Source organism: Catharus ustulatus, chromosome 7 (assembly GCF_009819885.2).
Source record: "Catharus ustulatus isolate bCatUst1 chromosome 7, bCatUst1.pri.v2, whole genome shotgun sequence".
In the NCBI taxonomy this organism is placed as follows: domain Eukaryota; kingdom Metazoa; phylum Chordata; class Aves; order Passeriformes; family Turdidae; genus Catharus; species Catharus ustulatus.
In genome coordinates this window covers 28,152,758-28,172,492 of record NC_046227.1, presented here as the reverse complement: position 1 = coordinate 28,172,492, position 19,735 = coordinate 28,152,758, and the positions used below count along the sequence as shown (strand labels likewise).

Genomic DNA, 19,735 nt, shown 5'->3' with positions numbered 1-19,735 from the left:
TCAAGAGTGCTAGTGAGTGACCCCATGCTTTTGTGGCTGCCCAAGCATGGATCTCAGCTGCCCAGATGGATCACATCCTTTCTCTCAGCCCCTTCTCAGTAGTGCAGATGCAGGCTGGGAGTTGCCATTTCATCAGATCTCCTGTTCTTCATTCAGGCAAGACTTGAGTGTCACTTTGGACCCTAAAAGCCAATGAAACAACCAGCAGGGCTGCTTGGATTTTCACTTTACTGTAATGTCCTGATATTCTGCTTCTTTTACAAGGACAGAAGAGGTCTTCCTTTTGTTTTTTTGAAAACAGGAGGGAAAGCCATCTTCTCTTCTTTTTGTCTGTTTTTGTGCTATACCCCTGACTTGTGGATGTTTTTATGGAGGAAGCACTGCAAGAATGGAGCTGAATTGTCAGACCTGAGATAGGCTCCCCATGTCTATCACAGAAGTCCTTCAAGCTGCAGGTGTTCCTGGTCTCCACCTGCCTCTGTGTAATGGGGGCTGTGTCACAGGGTCCCCATGGATGTTCATGAGCCAGAGGTTCCTCAGATGCATGGCATGACTGTGTTGTTGCACTCTCAACTGCAGCCCTGATCTCCTATGGGTTTTGGCATCTCTTTCTTCTTAAGGACTTTTTCCAGCTGTACTTGTTTACTGACCTAAAATTTTTCCTAGTTTGCAAAGTAATGAGAACCAAGATTAATACAAAGAAAACATGTTTTCATTAGAATTGAAGTGTCTTCCACTTGATCGCTTTGCTTGATATCTCAGGCTTGGTTCAAAGTCAGGCTTTTTTGGGATTGTTGGCTGCAGGGCCTTGAGCCAAGATCCACAACAAAACTCCAAAGTTTTATTTAGGTGCCTGATTTCCCAGAGATTACAGATGGAGGTTAGATTCCTGAATACCTTTGTGGAGTTTGGCCTTGAGGCCTAAACAAAGAAGTGGCAGGAAAACCTGTCCTGCTCTAACCTAGTGAGAAAATTGTATAAATGCAGCACAGATCCTCCTTCTCCTTCCAAATCCTATGGAGCTAGAGCAGAGAAAAGGCCCACTGGATTTTCCATACCCCTATTCTAGTAGCTGACATCTGTGTGGAAGCAGCTGGACATGGTAGGGCAAAGAGATATTTCTATGTTATCAGGGTTTATTTCTGAGAGAAAGGTATTTTCCTTTGTTTTATAGGGGCTGTCACTGAGCCTGAAGGGGTGCATAAGCTTTCAGTGAATTCAATTAATCCTCATTCAATGCAAATAATTTACAACCCCACTTTCCCTTTTCTCCAGTCCCCCACAGAGCCTTGTCCTCTGCTTTCACCTGGAGCATGTGCAGGCAGCAGGTGAAATCAGCTCTTTCAAAACTCTTGCCACAACCTCTCCCTGCCTCTGTGAAAGGTCCCCAGCTATCAGCTGCTCCAACTCTCAGTAATTACACTGTAGGGCTGCTGTGTGGGAAGCACAGCACTGACAAAATGTTGCATATCCAAAGATGTAAGAGTGAAGGATAAAAGGGAAAAGCAAGACTTTTAATAGAAACATTAGTCATAGTTAAATTGCAGTGCCATGGCGCTGTGCTGCTGTTTCTTTGTGTCTCTAAAAATACACTCCAGTGGCTTGGTTATTCGTGCAGTGAGTAAGGGAAGGGAGAGTTGGGCTCTGGAAGAGGCTTGGGTGGTCCTGGGCAGAGCCCCTGTGTGCTGGCAGGGTGCTGTGGAGGGGCAGGGTGCTGTGGAGGGGCAGGGTGCTGTGGAGGGGCAGGGTGCTGTGGCAGGACAAGCTCCCACGGTGTCAGGGCACCAGGGGTTTGTGCCACTGGCACAGTGGTGGCACGTGAAGGGGCAGGGATGCCTTGGCTTCTCCTGGACACTTTTGCAGCCAGAGCAAAGCAGGGAGGCCTCAGGCCCCAGCAGGGCTGCCAAGGGCACCGGGGCAGCCTCTGCTGTGACACACACACTGCTTCCACCCGGAATGCCGAGCACACTGCAGGGCTGCAGTCACAGCCATCAGCAGGGAGCTCCTGGCCCTGCCAGCAGTGAGGCTGCCAGGCTGCAGCACTCCCTGACTGCCCTCACCCACGGGTTTTTATCACCATGAGCATGGAGCAAAGTGCCACAGACCAGCCTGCGCCAGCTGATCTCTGCAGCGCCTTTTGCCGAGGGTCTGACAGATCCCAGGGCTTGCCTGGGCAGTTTGACAGTCTGGGTCTGAAATGGCACCAGGGAGTCAGTCCTGCCTTGGTGATCAAAGGGACATGACAAAAGGGTATTTTCATTTCTGCCTTTTTAAATTTTTGCTCCAGTAATTTGCAGGCTCAAGCTCCTGGCTATTCCAGTTACAGATGGCTTGTGGTTTGCTTCTCACGACAGGATGAGCACAGCCCTGCAAGCCATGCTATCTGGGCTCAGGAGCCATCACTCCCATTAGGAAGGGCTAAATAGATTTGGAGAGCCAGCTGGGCCTGCTGCCACGAGGCAGTCACGTCTCTGCTTGCCCTTGTCCCAGAGCTGCCATCCCCATCACCATCCTCCAGCCTCTGTGCAGAATCCACACAGACCCGCGCTGAGGGATGCAGGCAGCTCAAATGCAGGCTGTAATCTGTAAAACAAACAAGGATTTTATGTTTCTATTTGATTTTTTTTTTCTCAATCAGCTTTTCCCAGTTCCTCTCCAGACTCTTTCTAAGAAGATTGTACAGTCCAGGACCAATAGTACCTTAGTTGGGGTCTTTGCCATTATCCTGGTTTTCCTGTCTGCCTTTGTCAATATGGTATGTCCATTATTTCCTTTTGATCCATTCAGTTCTGCATTGTTTTCTTATTGGTGCTCTGCAGCATTGTGACCCTTAGAATCACTGAATTTAACATGATCCTGCCTAGGACTGACGGCATCTGAGGTCAGTGCCCTTTGCTTTTTGGGAAAATAAATAGGAGCCCAACAGCTCTGTCCCCAGAGCCCATTATATGCCTGGCACTGATTTGTGCCCAGGTCCTTTTGTGAGTCTCTAAAAATGCTTCTGCTCCAAGAACAGGAGCCAACCTGATGCATATCCCTGCAGGAAGGGCTGGCACGAGGCTGATGTGTTATTTAACTCCCACCATGCTGAGTGGGCCATAAGTGTTCCCTGGGCTTTGTGCCAGCCCTGCACGGTGCTGCCTCCTGCTCCGAGCGCAGACATCACGGGCACGGTGACGACTCTGCTTTGAGTTGCACTTTTGGGACTGAGGTGGTCTGGCTGTGATTCCAAACACCACTGCTGACTTCAGGCTCAGACAGACATGGGCTGTTTTCTGGATTTTGTTAATTAATATTTTGAGGGAGAAAAAACATAACTACTGCACATGCAGTAAAACATAAGCTGATGATTTCATGTTGCATATTTTGCACATTGCTACAGCCATTTCCAAGGGGCTTTCAAACTGATATAAACTATTTTGTTTTCTTCTCTTTATCTATGTTGTGCATCTTAATACCATCTTTGTTTTCCAGTTCATGTGCAGCACTGTGGATCTTGCCAGCTGCATGGCTGCTGAATACAACATCACTCCTGACCGGGTGGACATTTGCCTTATCAGCAACCTGACTTCCAACTACAGCCTGGGCACCTTGCAGGGATTCTGTGACAGTCCTTTGCCCAACTGCAACTTTCCAGAGGTATTGCTTGAAAAAAATGGGTTTCAGAGATCAGTCTGGAAAAAGGATATAAAACCTGTGTGATAAATCCCAGGGACTCTGAGGAAAACAAGGTGGTTCTTAACTGACATTACAAGACTGACACAGGCTACTACATGCTGACTAAAGTGTCTGAAGTTGTTATCATCAATCTACATTAATATTTAAGTTCCTTCGGGGCTGAATAATTAGTATGCTTTTAAAATAGTTGGATCCTGCTTATAGCAGGGGAAATGTCCCTCTCCATGAGGTCCTTAATGGCATGCAGAACTGCAAGTCATTTCAAAGGATTTTGTGGATGCTCAGTTTTACCTAAAAATCAGTTCTCTGAAAACCAATGTCTAGTCATAGATTGGATGCTTCCCTCCATTGTTTTATATTGATAAAAAACTTGGTTTATGTATTCTTTCCCAAGGTATGGTAGGTCTGGCCTCAGACAGGTCAGCAGCCCAGACAGTGGTCTGCTTCAATTTGCAATGCAATTCCTGTGTCTTCAGGACATCTCATTTAGAAAAAATTTAAATGCTCCTAATGGAAAAAAAAAAAACATCCAAACCCAAATATGTTTTTCACACTGGTAGAATACTTTACAAAGGAATAGTTATGCAAAAAGATTTTTTTTTCAAGACCTTTCTCTGAGTTTTTAGGTCACGGCTGTTATATGTGTTGTTTACTGGAAATTGAAAAGGAAAAACAACTCTGTCTAGGATGGAGGTAGAATTTATATCAAGGTCATCTGGGTTTATGAGGACCTGACAGATTTATGGTGGATCTGTTACCATCCAGATGTCCAAAGTGCTACTGAAAGTCCTGGTATCTTACTGTTGCCTGTTGCTCCCAGTGTCCACACAGGAGGATATGGAATCCTACCCCTCAGTCAAGACTGAGGAGTCAAGTACAAGCTGTACAAGTTATTTTCTCTGGTTTAATATATCAGACTATTAATAAAGGAGCTCAGAACATAAGCATATTTCTACTTCAACTAGGGCTTGCTTGTAACTCAAAGGATTAATTGCCTCAGGCACATGATATGGGTTTTTTGCCAGAAATAGGCCTGTCCAGATAGAGTGGAAGTTTAAATCTTCACAGATTTGATAGCAGGAAGGTGGTGAGCTGGATAACATTTTGCATCCCTGCTATCTTTCCCAAGAGCCATAAATGACCTGCAGTCACACTGGGGAGCACTGGCATGCTGAGCACTCAGCTCCTGCTGCACCGGCCAGATGTGCCAGATGTGCTCCACAGCCACACGTGCACCTCTGCAGCTGCTGGCTGGGCAAATCATCATGGGGTTATCATGGGGACATTTGTCCAGCCTGTACCTTGCTGATGGAGCCGGTGTGTCACATCAGAGGGGACAGTGCTTCCCCACTGGCCTCAAGTGGGCATTTGTCCAGGAGCGTGAACTGCCAATACCCTTGGTCCTATGTGTTGTACAGGTATGCAAATCTGAGTCTACAATTTGGCCTTAAAGCACAACTTAATGCAGCATAACTGGGTGATTCTTTTTGCTAATTTAGAACTGTGTCCAGGTAAAAGCTCTGTCACAAGCTTGGGTGTCCAGCTGTTATGCCCACACCTCTTAAGAGTAAAGCACATAATGCCTGGAGAAAAATGCCAGTTTCCTCTTCATCCATACAGTTTTAAATTTTGTAATGTGGGAGAATTCCACAGGCAGCCCCAGGTTTATATGTTTAGTCAGCTCAACTACATAACTACCAATCCCTTTCTATCTCTGTGTTTAGTTTCCTTTCAGTTTTGATTTATCCAGCTGACATTTATATCTCTTCTGGTTTTTTTCCCATTTTTGTCTTCATACAGTACTTTACCTACAGTGTCTTATTGAGTCTCCTGGCCTGCTCTGTGTTCCTCCAGATCAGCTGTATTGGAAAATTGATCCTTATGTTAATCATTGAATTTATATATGTTCTCATTGTGGAAGTGCCAGGGGTCAACCTTTTTGACAATGCAGATCTCCTGGTTACAGCCAACACCTAGTAAGTGCCTTTCACTTCACCTGATTTCTTTCACACAGTGATTTCAGTGTGGCATTAGGTGGATGGGAGTGCCAAGCTGTGGTGCAAGCAAAGCAAGTGCAGGATACCAGAGAAGGCATGGCTGGAAGTTAAAGCTCTGCCAGTGCTGCTCTCTGCCTCTGAAGAGTAGAATACAGCTCCCTTTAAGATCTTTTTAATGTGGGACTTGACTAATGAACTATCTATTAATAACAGAATATAACTGGAATCAGAGTGGAACTGTATTTCCTTTTTTCCAGAAATGGGGAGCTGTAGTTAGTCATTCTTAACTCTGGTATTACACTCCCAATATAGAAATGTCATTTCTCAAATAAGGAAAAAAAAAAAAATCCTCCAACAAACTTGAGCTGGCTCAGGGATGTGATGTAAGCCACAATGATGTATCAAACCCAACCTGGGCTGGTGGAATGGTGGTGCTTGATGTTTGGCCAGTGATCTCCTGCCAGTTGCTGCTGGATGGATGTCCTTGTTTGAAAAGCCAGTATCACAGCTCAGCTCAGCACCATTCCCAGCAGAAGGGTCTGGGCTCAGGGGGAGTGGACAGTTGCCCTTTTACTTACAGAGGCTGACTTGTCATCAGGTCACACATTAATCCTGGTGGCAGCCTCCTTGCACTGCTGTGGTGGTTCCCCATCTCCTGGAGGTCCCCACACCAGGGAGGGAAGTTTGGCACATCCACAAGCCTGTCCTCCTCCACGAGTTTTGTTTCTTGCTGGGAATTGCATTGTTGTGTTAACTCCTTGTTTTGATGATTTCCCCTTGTAGGCAGAAATTGTACTTAAATGTGAGTGAATCAAATGATGCCAATTTAGGTGAACTATTTGTCAAGGCTGATAGCTGTGGTTGTTCCTGCCTTGGACAGGAGGGTGTTTGAGAAGGCTCCCATGGCCCAGTGTGTTATGAAATACCTTCTGCAGTTGCTCAGATTTCAGGATGGCCATTAACCATCAGCCCTCCAAGCCTGATGCATCTGGTTACTCCTCTCCTTCACATGACTGTTCCATGATTTCAGCAGTTCTGTGTGCCCAGTAATAATTTATGGAAATATAGCTTTTACTGGCATTGCCAGTTAAGGAAGTGTAGATGTAGGTAGGTAACCCCATGGAGCTTTCTGTGGGGAGGTATAGGGAGAATGAGGTTTTCTTCCCTTTTTTCCAGATATTAGGTGTTCCATCAGCTATTTAGTGTTTTCTAACACAATTAGTGAAATAAAAGCATTTTATATCTCAAATAAAATTTCATTCTTGCAATTCAAGCACTAAGCGAAATTACAGCACTTGGAAGTATAATTCACATCACTTCACAATCAGAATGTCAGTAATAAAGTGGAGAAGGTTAGAATGTTTTCCCAGAAATAGCTTTCTGTGATGCTGTATTATCTCTCACTAAATGGGATTTGTGTGGTGGTTCAGCCCCAGCTGCAGCTCAGCCCCACACAGCCACTCACTCACTGCCCTGTGCCGGGAAGGGGGAGAGAGCTGGAAGGGGATAGATGAGAAAACCTATGGGTTGAGGTAAAGACAGTTTAATGGGACAGAAAAGAGAGAAATTTATTATTATTATTATTAATAATAATAATAATAACTATTATTTTATTAGACTAGACAAAACAAGTGATGCACAATACAGTTGCTCACCACTTGCCAACCAATGCCCAGCCAGTTCCTGAGCAGCAGCCCCAGGCCAGATTTCCCCCTGGTTTCCATACTGAGTGTGATGCCATATGGAATATTCCTTTGGCCAGCTGGGGTCAGCTGTCCCGGATGTGTCCCCTCCCAAAGACTTGTGACCCTCCAGCCTGCTCCCTGGGGCTGTTGAGGAGCTGAAAAGTCCTTGACTTAGTATAAACACTACTTAGCAACAACTGATGCATCAGTGTGTTATCAAGATCATTCTCATACTTAATCCAAAACACAGCACTGCACCAGCTAGGCAGAAATTTAACTCTATTCCAGTGGAATGAAGGACAATTTGTTTTGTCCAAAGAGCTCCATGGATGGCTATTTATTGCCCCAGTGTCTGGAAAGCCATTTGTGTGTTGTGGGAAATGGGAGCTCAGCATGTAGCACAGAGTTCAGAGATGGCCCTTATTGTCCAGCTAATACTAAAAAACCAGAAAAGCCACCATGACCTCATACTGCTTTAATTGGGTGCCCATTGTAGCTACATAATTAGTGTCTGCTCTGCAGCCAGTATGGTACTCTGACTAATTAGAAGTGATGCAGATGTCACTTCACACTTCTGTGTACAAACCAGCCCAGCATGCAGGCAGCTGAAAGGCTGATTACAGCACGTGGGGAGTTGCTAGACTTGACTGCAGCCCCAGCAGTGTGTGACACATGGACTGTAACTGGATGCACAGGGCTATCATGTTACCTTTGCAGAGGATGAAACTAATGCATTGGCTTAAAGATGGGCCAGTGTGATCTTCTAAACTGAGTTTCTGCACAGGGAAGCCCAAAGAGCTTTGCCCTGTGATTTGTTCATCAACCCCATCATTTCTGTTCCAGCTGTCTGTCCTTGCCACTGTGGCTGGGAAAAGTGAGATGCTTTGGTCCTGTGGGAGCTGTCTCTAAAATGAACTGCCTTTCCTGCTAAAAATGTGCACTTCACTAGAGCAGGAGTGTAGTTAGCAAGCTTCTCTCTGTGTTCCCTTCCAGTAATTAAAGAACCATCTGCTACTGGGAATGTCTGTTCCATGAGGAAGCAACCTATCAATGTAACACCCGTACTGCTTGCGCTGGGCATCTTCACTTTTCCAGAGTTATTGTAAATGCTGGGTTTGCTGCACTTCACAGTCCCTGATGAAGGTTTTAGAGCAAGAGCAACACCCACAGTGAGCTGCAGCCTCAGTACGAGGGTCAGGTCTGCCGTGCTCCCATCATAAGAGAGAGTGATAAGGAGGCAGTCAGTCATCCGTGGCCATCCTTGGTGATCTAGGGAAGCAGGGAAATCGTGCTGCATGTGGGAAGTGTCTCCAGCTAGATCCAGACCTTAATGTGGGAGTCCCCAGGCTTTCCAAACTGTGTGTCCAAGCACACACATTCAGTGCTGGGGCTAGCCAAGAGCCATGCCATAGATTGTGTGTAAGACAACAATGGGTTGCAAAACCCATGTCGGAAGAATTTCCATGCTCAGAACTGCAGAAAATGTCTTGGAACAAACAAGGTTAGAGAGTTGCTACGCTTTTATTTTTGATGTTATGTCCAGTTAGGTTCCCTTGCCTATTTTGATTTTGATCATTTAGATGTCTGATTGTGTAGCAAGGCTCCCTGCAACCCCATAAAACTGTGGCCTGAAGCTCTCTAGAGAGCTGGCACATTCTCAGGCTGATATCACATTTGCAGCCTGCAAAGTTCTAATTGCATCAATGACACTGTAGTAATTTAAACACTGATCTCTTTCCTTCCATTTAAATAGTGTTTTTAAAGATGCTTGTGCATGGTTCTCAGCCACCTAATACTCCACCCACACTCAAGAACAAAGCCAGCAGCATTAAGCAATCAATCAATCAGGAGCTCAGACAGCTGCTACCTACCAGAAAGCTCCATTCCATATTTTCAGTGTCAAAAAGCACACCCTTCATCTCCCCCAGCAGCTCTGATACATGTGGCTACTTTGCAAATTGCAATAGGAATGTGCTAAAGGGTTTTCTTCAGTGCCCTTGTGCGTGGTACCCAGAGCCGGGCAAAAGCTGGCAGTGAGGAACGTGCAGAAGAAGGGAGCAGGATTAGAGTTAAAGGAATTAAACACATCTCCATGCCACAATAAAAGGAGAAGAAAGGAGCTATCCCTCACAAGATAAAAAAGCTCAAAGCTTTCTTCCTTGGGTCAAATTTTGTAGTCTGACCTAATGAAGTAGTGATGGATGCATAGGCATTTGCCAAGCATCCCACACTGACATTAAAATCCTAAATTATTCTCTCACTCTTAATGCTTCTTAGATATTTTACCCACATTAACCATGTTACACGATCACTCTGGAGTTCTGAGTGTAGATCAGAAGTCTGTTTTTCTCCTCCCCCTCCCATCTTTTAGTAGTTTTCTGCTTCAAAAGAGCTGTAGCCCCACACAGTGTTAGAGGTGCCACACTGCAGAGGTGCTGCGCAATGATGTGCACAAGGGCGAGAGCTGCACTCCACTGACCTTGTGTTTGTGCTTTTTTTTTTTTTCAGTGTGTCTGGAAATGAAACATCCTCATGGTGAGTCAATTTGGCATTAAATATTTTATAGGTGTTTGTCGGTGGGTATTTTCTGTTCACAAGGTGCAGTATCAGCTCACTGACTCACCAGAGGTGTCTGGTGTTTGTGCATTGCTGTGAGCTGGAACAACACAGTGCAGATGCCCTGAGTGAACTGAATGTTGCCCTTTTGTATGTACAGCTACTCTCAGAGCATCCTCTTTCCTGTGGGACTTAATGTCAGCTCAGAGCTTATTTGTAATACAATTTAAAGGTTTTATCAAAATATTTTCATACTGTGTACCTCTGTAATTCATATTTAACAGTTTTTGTTTGCCTGCTTGTCAGAGGAGGTGTGAATGTGCCTTAGTGCACTTTTCAGCTTACAGAGCACTTACATGACAAAGCCCATTAAGAAGTGACTAATGAGAGAAACCATGAGTTAGAGCAGTTCCAGACTCAGGAACCCACGGAAGCCAGTGCAGAAGACAGCATGAACAGAGTCTGAGGGTCTGTCAGCACTTCAGTGTTGTCACCCTTAGCATGTGTGGCCATTCTCTGCAGAGTGGCCTCTATATCAATGACAGTCCTTTCTGAGAAGTTGGATTACTTTTCCAATTTCCAAGCCCTCCTTTAGAAACTGGCACCCGTGAACCAGAGTCTCCAGCTTTTTGCAGGTATTGTTTGTGCCTTTACCAACACAGGCTTTGAGGGGAAAAGAAAAAAAAAGCCTTTTCCTGAGAGGCAGTTAGCCTTGAAGTGGGCAGCGTGGGGCATGGCAAGGCTGTGCTCTTCCAGTGACAGGGAAGTTCTGCTCTTTCCTTGGCTGCAGCCCCCCAGTGACGACTCGAGTCGCGCTGAAGATTGTGACCCCTGTCATCATTACTGTCTTTGTCCTGGCACTGTACTTGCATGCCCAGCAAGTGGAATCCACTGCAAGGCTTGATTTCCTCTGGAAACTTCAGGTTAGTGGGTGTTGGCTGTGGGAGGATCACATGTGGTCTTTTGGCATTAATATAAAATGACTGAGCTCTTTGCTGTCAAGTTGAGGAGTGTGGTAAAATGCCTTTGAATTTAATCTGAATCTGTCTTATAACTGGGCATGCTAATAATGCTCTGCTCTTCTTTGGTACTTTGCATACTCTGTGCATCTCATCCCAGTTATTTTCTTCAACCCCTTTTTTCCTTGTAAATGCACCTTGGATAGTCCCCATGGTAAAGGGTTACAGATCTGAATGTTGAGATTAATGAATTTGGGTAACTGAGCTGTTGCTGCTGCAGGAACATGTAATGTAACACAATTTATAAATATAGGAAGCTCATATTCACTGCTGAATTGTTTTCCAGAGCTCAGTGAGCTTTAGTTTGCTGTGTTCAAGGGTGTGAAAGATTCACATTTGCATTTTCATTCAGTTTCCTGCTAAGCAGTGGGAACTGGCTCCATGTCCAGCCTTCACCAGCCCCCAGGCAGCAGTCCTGGGTAACCAACACACTGTGGATAATGCCACACTATGCTCCTGTCCCTGGCTTCACTGTTAATGTTTTCACTACTTGTGCCCATGAGTGATGTTGGGGCCCTGTATGTGATTCCCAAGCAGGCAGGACAGCCTGGGCTCTGGCCAGCACTCATGGCTGGGGGGCTGCAGGACAGCAGGTTTTATTTAGATTTTCTGCCTTCTGGGTGGCAGGACATAGTTTTAATTATAGGTCTTTGTGGTTTGAGTACAAAGCACTGAGGAAGCAACAATTAATTAAAGCTCCTTGTGAAGCAGATAAACATTGTAATCCTGATTTATAAATGGTAAAACAGTGGAAGGGGTGAGCTGAGTGGTTACCCAGTTCAGGGCTCAGAAATACAATGCTGGATTCTGCCATTATTCTCTGCCTGCTTTTCCATACACGTGTGCACGAAGAGATGGAACATTTTCCACTGCAAAACACAAGTTTCTGCATCTCTCTGGCTCTGCTCTCCTTTGCAGTTTCCCCTGTTCTATTTCTGCCCTCACTGCAAGTAAATGTTCAGCTTTTTTCACCTCCCCAGAGCAGCTACCAAAAGAATAATTGCATCACTGTGTCTCGCCCTAAACTAGGCCACCGAGGAGAAGGAGGAAATGGAGGAGCTGCAGGCCTACAACAGACGCCTCCTCCACAACATCCTGCCCAAGGACGTGGCAGCCCATTTCCTGGCTCAGGAGCGGCGCAATGATGAACTGTACTACCAGTCCTGCGAGTGCGTGGCTGTCATGTTCGCCTCCATAAGCAACTTCTCCGAGTTCTACGTGGAGCTGGAAGCCAACAATGAAGGAGTGGAGTGTCTGAGGCTGCTCAATGAGATCATTGCTGATTTTGATGAAGTAAGTGAACTCAGTCCAGGAGTTTAGTTGGGCTTTGCTGAGCTCCTTAAGGAGGGTGGTTTATCGAATCCATGGTTCATTTCTCCTTACACTAGGGGTCTTCAGTTTTATTTCTTTTCCACACTGAAATCCCTTCTATTCCCTTGTCACTCCTTTGACTATCTAATCCCCTTTCTTCCTTAGTCTTCCTGCCTCTGTCCACTTCTTTGCAATGCTTGCAGCAAGGCAGGACATGTGGCATGGACATTACCAGCATCTGTGTGTTTGTCAGGGTTTATTTGCTTCTTTTGCTCTTGTGCCACAGATCATAAGTGAAGACCAATTCCGGCAGCTGGAGAAGATCAAGACCATTGGCAGCACCTACATGGCTGCCTCAGGCCTCAACGACTCCACTTATGACAAGGAAGGCAAGACACACATCAAAGCTCTGGCGGATTTTGCCATGAGGTTAATGGACCAAATGAAATACATTAATGAGCATTCATTCAACAACTTCCAGATGAAGATAGGTAATGTCCTTGTGCTCACAGGATTTCATGTAGGTAGTGGTCATTCTGAGCTGGGGATTTTATGGACAGTAAAAACCACAGATGTTACATTAGCTGTAGAGTGATGTTGATTGTCTGGTGCCTGGTGATCACTTCAGCCTCTATGAAACATCACAGTAGTTTTTTAGGGTATAGCAGCATCAATGAAGCTCCCTGGGGAATTAGAAGCAGCCTAGCTCCTACCACTGCATGGTCTTACATGGTGGTTGACCTTGGGCTCGTTTTGCCTCTGCACTTCCATCTTTGGCATTCTTGGACATTAAATTGTCTTCCAAGTCAGGGAATAAAAAGTGAGAGAAAGGGGAGAAGAAGTTTGAGGATTTCAAGTGTGGTGTTTGTTCTGGAAGGCTCTGGGCTGCTGCCTTTGAAGGCCCTCAGCATTGCTGCAGGTATGTGCTGATTTCAAGTGAGTAGTTTACTCGTTAACCAGGTGACAAACAAACTTTATCCCATTATCTGGCACTGGAAAGTAACTCTGGATTGAGCAGATCCAGCCCAACCTGCCAGTCAGTTGGGCATAATGGATCGAAGAGGACAAATCCCGTTTTAACTTTTCTCTCCCCACAGTTTGGCCATACCTTTACATGTCAGGGTAAAGCACAGCTAGAACCAGTGAGCTTCAGTATGGGTTTTTACTGTCTCAAAAATAACCTCCCTCAAGCAAATGGATCTGAGTGTATTTCTCCTCTCCTTCCAGGCCTCAATATTGGTCCTGTCGTAGCTGGGGTGATAGGAGCCCGCAAACCCCAGTACGACATCTGGGGCAACACAGTGAATGTAGCCAGCAGAATGGACAGCACAGGAGTGCCTGACAGGATTCAGGTAAGGCAATCCCTGGAAAAATTACACTGTGTTACTTACACATTTTGAAACTTAATTAGAATTGAAATTGTGGGTTAATTTTATTCCTTTATTCCATACATTTACCTACACAGAACTGAAAGAAAAGCCACTTAGGAAATGCTAGTGGTAACAGCAAGTTTTGCCTTTTAATCGTGGCCAACATTGCAACCTGTGTTTAAAAACTTGCACTTTAGTTCTGGGTGGAAGTGCTGAGCTGAGCTTCCTGCCCCAGGTGCCTCACTGGTACTGAGCACAGTCCTTCCTGTCTGAAACCCTGCTCACATGTGCTGCTCAGCTGTGTGTGGTGGTTGTTCCTTTTTCCAAGGGCCTGATTCAGCTATGTGTTTCTGTAATTCACTTTGCTGCTCACTGTGCCATGTGCAGCATGAGGTCAGCAAGGGTTCAGGCATCAGCAGGATGGGGATACACAACAAAGAAAGAGGATTGTAAGGGGTTAATGGGACTGTCTGATAATCACACATCTCCTTGGACTTCAGACGTGACCTTTCCAGTGAGTGATTCAATTCCACTGTCCTGCTTTGGCTGAGCCAATGTCCACAGTTACAGAATGTCATTCCTTGGGAAAATACTGAAGGGTTATAAAAATAGAGCAGCTGATGTAAAGCCCAAGAGGGGCAGCCATGCTGTTTGCTTGCCTGTCAGTTAACTGGATTGATATTTATGCACCACTCTTCAAGATTCCCTACAAGATGGTTTGTAAAGCCACCTGAAAATGTGTGAGAAAATATCTTGTAATGAATAAATACCTCAGAAAATCTGGTCTTTAAACTTCTGTTGTTCTGCAGCACAAGTGATTATTTTTGACTGGCATCTGCAGAGACAATTTGGATGCTGGCTAGAATATTCCATTCTATCAGTTCTCTCCCATTGCCCACTACCTTCTCCTTCGTAAAAACAACCCCTGACTCTTAAGCTGTACATTCACTGTGTAACTTCTAGGTAATTTTTAAGAATATTTTAGTGAGTTTGATCTATTTCCCTACTGCCACTCAAGTGATACAACGAATGCATCTGAGCAGACTGAACTGGCTGGTGTGTTTTAAAAATTTGTTATGCTTTTTCCAGTGAGCTCCTCGAAAAATGCAGTTTCCCCAGTTGTGAACTGTCTGTGACATCTGTACTTTCTCAGATTCTAATGGTTGTTTGTTCAGCAACTTGTGCCAACCTTTCAGTTAGTGATTGATGTGCAGATGTTGATTGACTTAGAAACAAAACAGTTGCTCCTACTTTATTCTGTGCATGGACTACTCCAAAAGCAGATGGAAAAACTGTGTGGAGGACAAGGCAAGCATCTGTTTACTCTTGTTTATTCTGTAGGTAACCACGGACATGTACCAGGTTTTAGCAGCCAACAACTACCAGCTGGAGTATCGAGGGGTCATAAAAGTCAAAGGCAAAGGAGAAATGACCACCTACTTTCTAAATGAAGGGCCTCCAATTAGTTAGCACCGACTGCAGCACCACACAAAGATGGATTTTGCATTACCCAGGATTGTGAATCGGAGAAGAACAATTTTTTTGGCAGTGAAGCTGAACATGCGGTGCAGTTGAAATTTCAACCCCATGACTTTAGAGCTGGTATCAGCAATTCTTTGGCCACCCATCAAGAAAGGCAAGAGAAAGAAACCACCTTGGAGTTGTTCCTGGCTGAGTGCTAAGCTGACCAAAGATGTGCACTACAGAGTTCACAGCTAAGACATGAATTCGGCATTTTTAAAAAGGCTGCTACCACAGGATGGCATAAGAAGCTATTTAAGTATTTATTGATGCAACACATTTACTTGGTTGAAGGAATGTATGATTCACTACAAAGCATTATTTTGGAATGGATTTGCACTCCCATAATGTTTCCATCCCATACTGCCAGCTATTTGAAGTGTACCACTGTGCTTTTATTAGCTGTTTTGAATGGGCTTTCAAAACTGACACCCACTGTTGCAGCACACAAAAAGGCCTTTTTAGAAGGGCATTGATAATGTTTTAGTGTGAAAAGACATTATAGCCTTGGCCCCCTCTTTTCCCTTCTTCTCCATGGCTAAAAGACTGCTCTTCTGAGTGGGGCTGGCACACCTGATGAAGGGGAAGATCAGGATAAAGGAAGATGGCTCTACAACCATATTTATTAAAAAGTCGTCTGTGCTCTTCTTTGGTATCTATCAGTTTACATGGGAAAGACTAGATGTAAACAAGAGACACTTTGTGGGGGGAACTCCCCTGGAATTTGTTGTGGGTTTTTTTGTATTTTTTATTTTGTAATATTGAGAACATGGAGATCTAACAGATATACCAAATTCTATATTTTGTAAATTATATATAAATTAGAAGGCAGGCTGTCCACACCGAGGTGTGGGGGGAGGTGTATATAACCTGTAGACTTTTGTGTAATTTTTTTCTGTGTAATACTCTGAACACAGACTTGGCAGTTTTCAGATTATCACTATACAATCAACCAACAACAAACAGGTGAGTTTCCAGGCTGAATCAGTTGCATTTTAAAATGAATATCCAGAAAAATCTACAACCCCAAAGAAGAGGAAAAACCCGCAGTAGTCACAGAATTGTTCCGTGCAGCATTTCAGCGGAGGGTGGCGGCTTCCCAATGGAAACAGGACCTTTGAGTTTTAGCTACTGAGAACATATCAAACATGTCAAAAAGAGCTCTAACCAAATCCTCTAACTCTTAACAGGAGCTCTTATGAGAAAAGGAAAAAAGCTCTTTTGAACTTTTATTTTTAAGAAATCATTTTTCATAGATGGTCTTAATAGAATCCTGCTGATCTGAGAGTTGTCTGACATTGTAACTGCCATGTGACATTACAAGGAACTATGTGCTGCAGCATTGAGTTGACTTTACTGTAGTAAGCACTTATTTAAACTGATTCACAGATTTTCAATTTTCAGGAATTAGGTGATCTTCAAAAAATATTATGATGGCAAGTGTGTATATGAGGTGGTCGACCTTAAAATAGTGCCATTGATACTGTGTTGGGCATCTTTATCACTAGTGGGGGGGTTTCTGAATAGTTCACTGTTATCATTTATGTACCTTTTCTAACTATGAAAGAAAAATCCCTTGGTATTTTATTAAAAAAGAAAATAATTTAAAAAGCTATATTTTTTATATTCTATGAGGGGAAAGTTTTGATATTGAATTTGGCTAGCACTAAAAATTACTCCAGTCTTTTGACATTTAATAAACTTGTTTTCCACTCTTCTCAGGGCAGAATTATTGTAGTATCACAGCATAATGATTGCACTATGGTGGTGGCGATTTCTTTTTCCTACTCGACAACGACAATAAGTGAAACTCCATGGATCTGTGTTAATTAATTTGCTCTATTGCTAAGCATGACACGAGCATTAAGCCATTTAAACATAAGCTTAAATGGCATCGCCCCTTTCCTTCTCCCTTCCACTAGGAAACATCTCTGAAAAGTATAGTATATTGACTTCTGTAAAACTGCCAAGTCTGCCCTTGTACTATACTTTTGCTCCTTTACATCTTTCCTGGTTTGCAAAATACTTAAGTTGCATCACGCTGTTACGCCTTTCTCCCCTCCTCCACCTCCCATCCCCTTTGTCCCTCACTGACTTTCATTACTTTCATGCCATACACTTGGTTTTAGGTTTGCTTTCTGCTTTCCAAAAGTCTGCAGTCTTCTTAACTTTTGATTCATCTTATGAAGTTGTGTTGTCAATGAAATTTCAAGTCCCCAGTATCTCTAGCTGTGATTGTTGACAGTGTGTCATGATCATTTCAAGGGGTATTCACACACTCTTTACTCTGGATCTTGCAAAAATGGATACAGTTATGATTTCCCATGGAAATTGAAATCTATTTAAGTAATTTAACTATATTAAACACTGTTTCACTGGTAAAGTGTCTCTCTTTTATTTTAGCTGCATCTGGCTGGTGGGATGAGACTTAAGTTGTGGAGGAGACGCTGGATCTGCAAATAGAAACATCCCTGTCCTGTCTGGCACTGACGGATGCCCTGCTCCTTTGCACTGTGCCATTATAGAGCCCCAAGGGCTTGGCTGCCCAGCAAACATCCCCTGGGTCCTTCCTATGCTCCCAACTGCCCTTGAATCAGTCTCAGGGCAGCTGACAAAATATACTGGCATAACTGAACAGCTTAAATTTGCGTGTGTGCCCTATTAAAAAAAAAAAAACCAAAACCAAAAGAGGCTGTATTTTCAAAAGCACATCACCTTTGCCAAAGAATTCCCCAGGTACCTCAGTATTTGTCCTCTCAAGGACACTGGAAGGAGGCAGCACCGCTGCCAGTGCAACATTTTCAATCTTTACAGGTAAAAGTAAACACTACATGTGACTGTACCAATTAACAGGAGCTCAGGTAAAGCTGAGAAACGAAACCCTGCAGCTTCCAGCTGACTTCTTAGTTGAGAAAACATTACACAGGCAGCTAAAAACCAAATGCCCTACAATCTGTTATAGGTTAGGAGGGATTTTATGAGAGTACTGAGAACACAGCTGCAGGAACAAAAAGCCATGAAGTATTTAAAGTCTTTATGAAAACTGTCAGAGAACTATTTTATACTTTCTATGCTCTCCTAAATAATCACACAAACAGCAGTTCAGGACATTGCCTGATGTAAGCAATTTTTTTAAACTATCTGGAGAAGGGTATTCCCCAGGGGAGGGAAGGCAGGAGTCTCCAGTGCTGTGCCCTCTCATTTCAATTACTGTACACAGACTGGCTGAATAGTTTTCCCCAAACGCATCATTTTTCCCCCCAGAAAGCATTTTGATTAATTTTAAGATGTTCAGCCACTTCTCTGCAACACAGATCTGGCTACATCAAGTATCTATCTGCCTGCACTTAATAAAATGATACATTTGGGACACACTGAATTTCTTATATGTGTGTCCTGCACTGCAAATATCTCCAGCCTGGCTGTTTATGTGTTACACAACATCCAGACACCAGCACCTGGCCAAAAAGTATGCCCAGAGGCAAATATTTTCATTCTGTTAAGTTTCCCAATTGCTCCTCAGGGCACCATCACTTCCAGACTGAAGTTCAGGAGTTGTCAGAGAGAGCAAGCTTGGGATGTTGCTGGGAAAAAGGCCTCAGAGATTTTTAAAAAGAATTTCAGATGCAAATAACTATTGCCATCTACTGGAAATGGCATTATATACCTGCCTTGTGTAAGTCATGAGCCTTTGGTCATTCCTTCCTGAAAGCAAATACAGTGGCACCTTATTGAAAGATAAACATTCTGTTGTGGGTGTTGGATGAACCCATTCCAACCTTCAGGAGCTCTTCCTTTATAAATACAGCATGAAACAGGCTCTGCTTCTAACTAAATCCCACAGAACAATCAAGCAACCACAAATGGCCATCTGCACTTCACACTAAAGTAAAGCCTGCTGTTCAAGAGAGTAATCAGCTTTCCTAAATTCATCTTCCTAAGTCTGGTAACTCAAGTACCCAGTAAAATCAGCAGGGAAGTCCTTGCCTGAGTGCTGAGTTTGTGTAAGCAAAAAGGAAGTCCTGGGAATTTTCAATAAATTTTCACCTCCAACCTTGCCTGCTGTATCTTGGTTCTAATCTCACACCAAAATGTCAGCAAGTTCTAATATTACAGTCAAACTCAAACATGCTAAGAAGCCATGTTTTTAGCACCTAGTAATACCACATAATGAAGAACAGTCATGCTCATTAACTTTTCACTGTGAAATGGGATTTTTATCAGTGCTATAAAAACAAGCAAACAAAACCCCAACTGTTTTCTGTTACACTGGCAGTTGCATTTGTTCATTATACCTGCTAATCAGCAATTAGTTTAATGCCAGCATAACTGGAATGGAATAATGGCTCCAGATGCTATGACAAAGGAAGTTTTCATTCCTTAAAAATGATCTTTGGGAATAGCAGGAAGGGACAGTGCTTCAGAGAAAACAGAATTCTCTGCCAACATATAAACGGAAGAAATGATGCAACAAAAAATTCTGTATGTGCATAACAACCTGAGTTAAAAATTAAGCAGTACTTGAGGCATTCATAGTAGCTTGTAGCTTCCCTGCTTATCAGGAAAAGACAGGTGTAAAGACAGGTATAAGGGTTCTT

General features: G+C 43.8%; 1 protein-coding gene across 1 annotated transcript in view; it reads left to right on the top strand.

The window, feature by feature from the left end:
* Positions 1-17,520, top strand: part of ADCY5 (adenylate cyclase 5) — a 204,249-nt gene extending 186,729 nt beyond the window's left edge. Inside the window, exons 13-21 of the mRNA XM_033064725.2 lie at positions 2,639-2,755; positions 3,475-3,639; positions 5,479-5,654; positions 9,869-9,895; positions 10,707-10,839; positions 11,965-12,228; positions 12,533-12,737; positions 13,474-13,598; positions 14,958-17,520. Coding sequence (XP_032920616.1) covers positions 2,639-2,755; positions 3,475-3,639; positions 5,479-5,654; positions 9,869-9,895; positions 10,707-10,839; positions 11,965-12,228; positions 12,533-12,737; positions 13,474-13,598; positions 14,958-15,086 — 1,341 coding nt within the window. The 3' untranslated portion in view covers positions 15,087-17,520. The remainder of the gene's footprint in view (positions 1-2,638; positions 2,756-3,474; positions 3,640-5,478; positions 5,655-9,868; positions 9,896-10,706; positions 10,840-11,964; positions 12,229-12,532; positions 12,738-13,473; positions 13,599-14,957) is intronic.
* Positions 17,521-19,735: the final 2,215 nt, after the last annotated feature.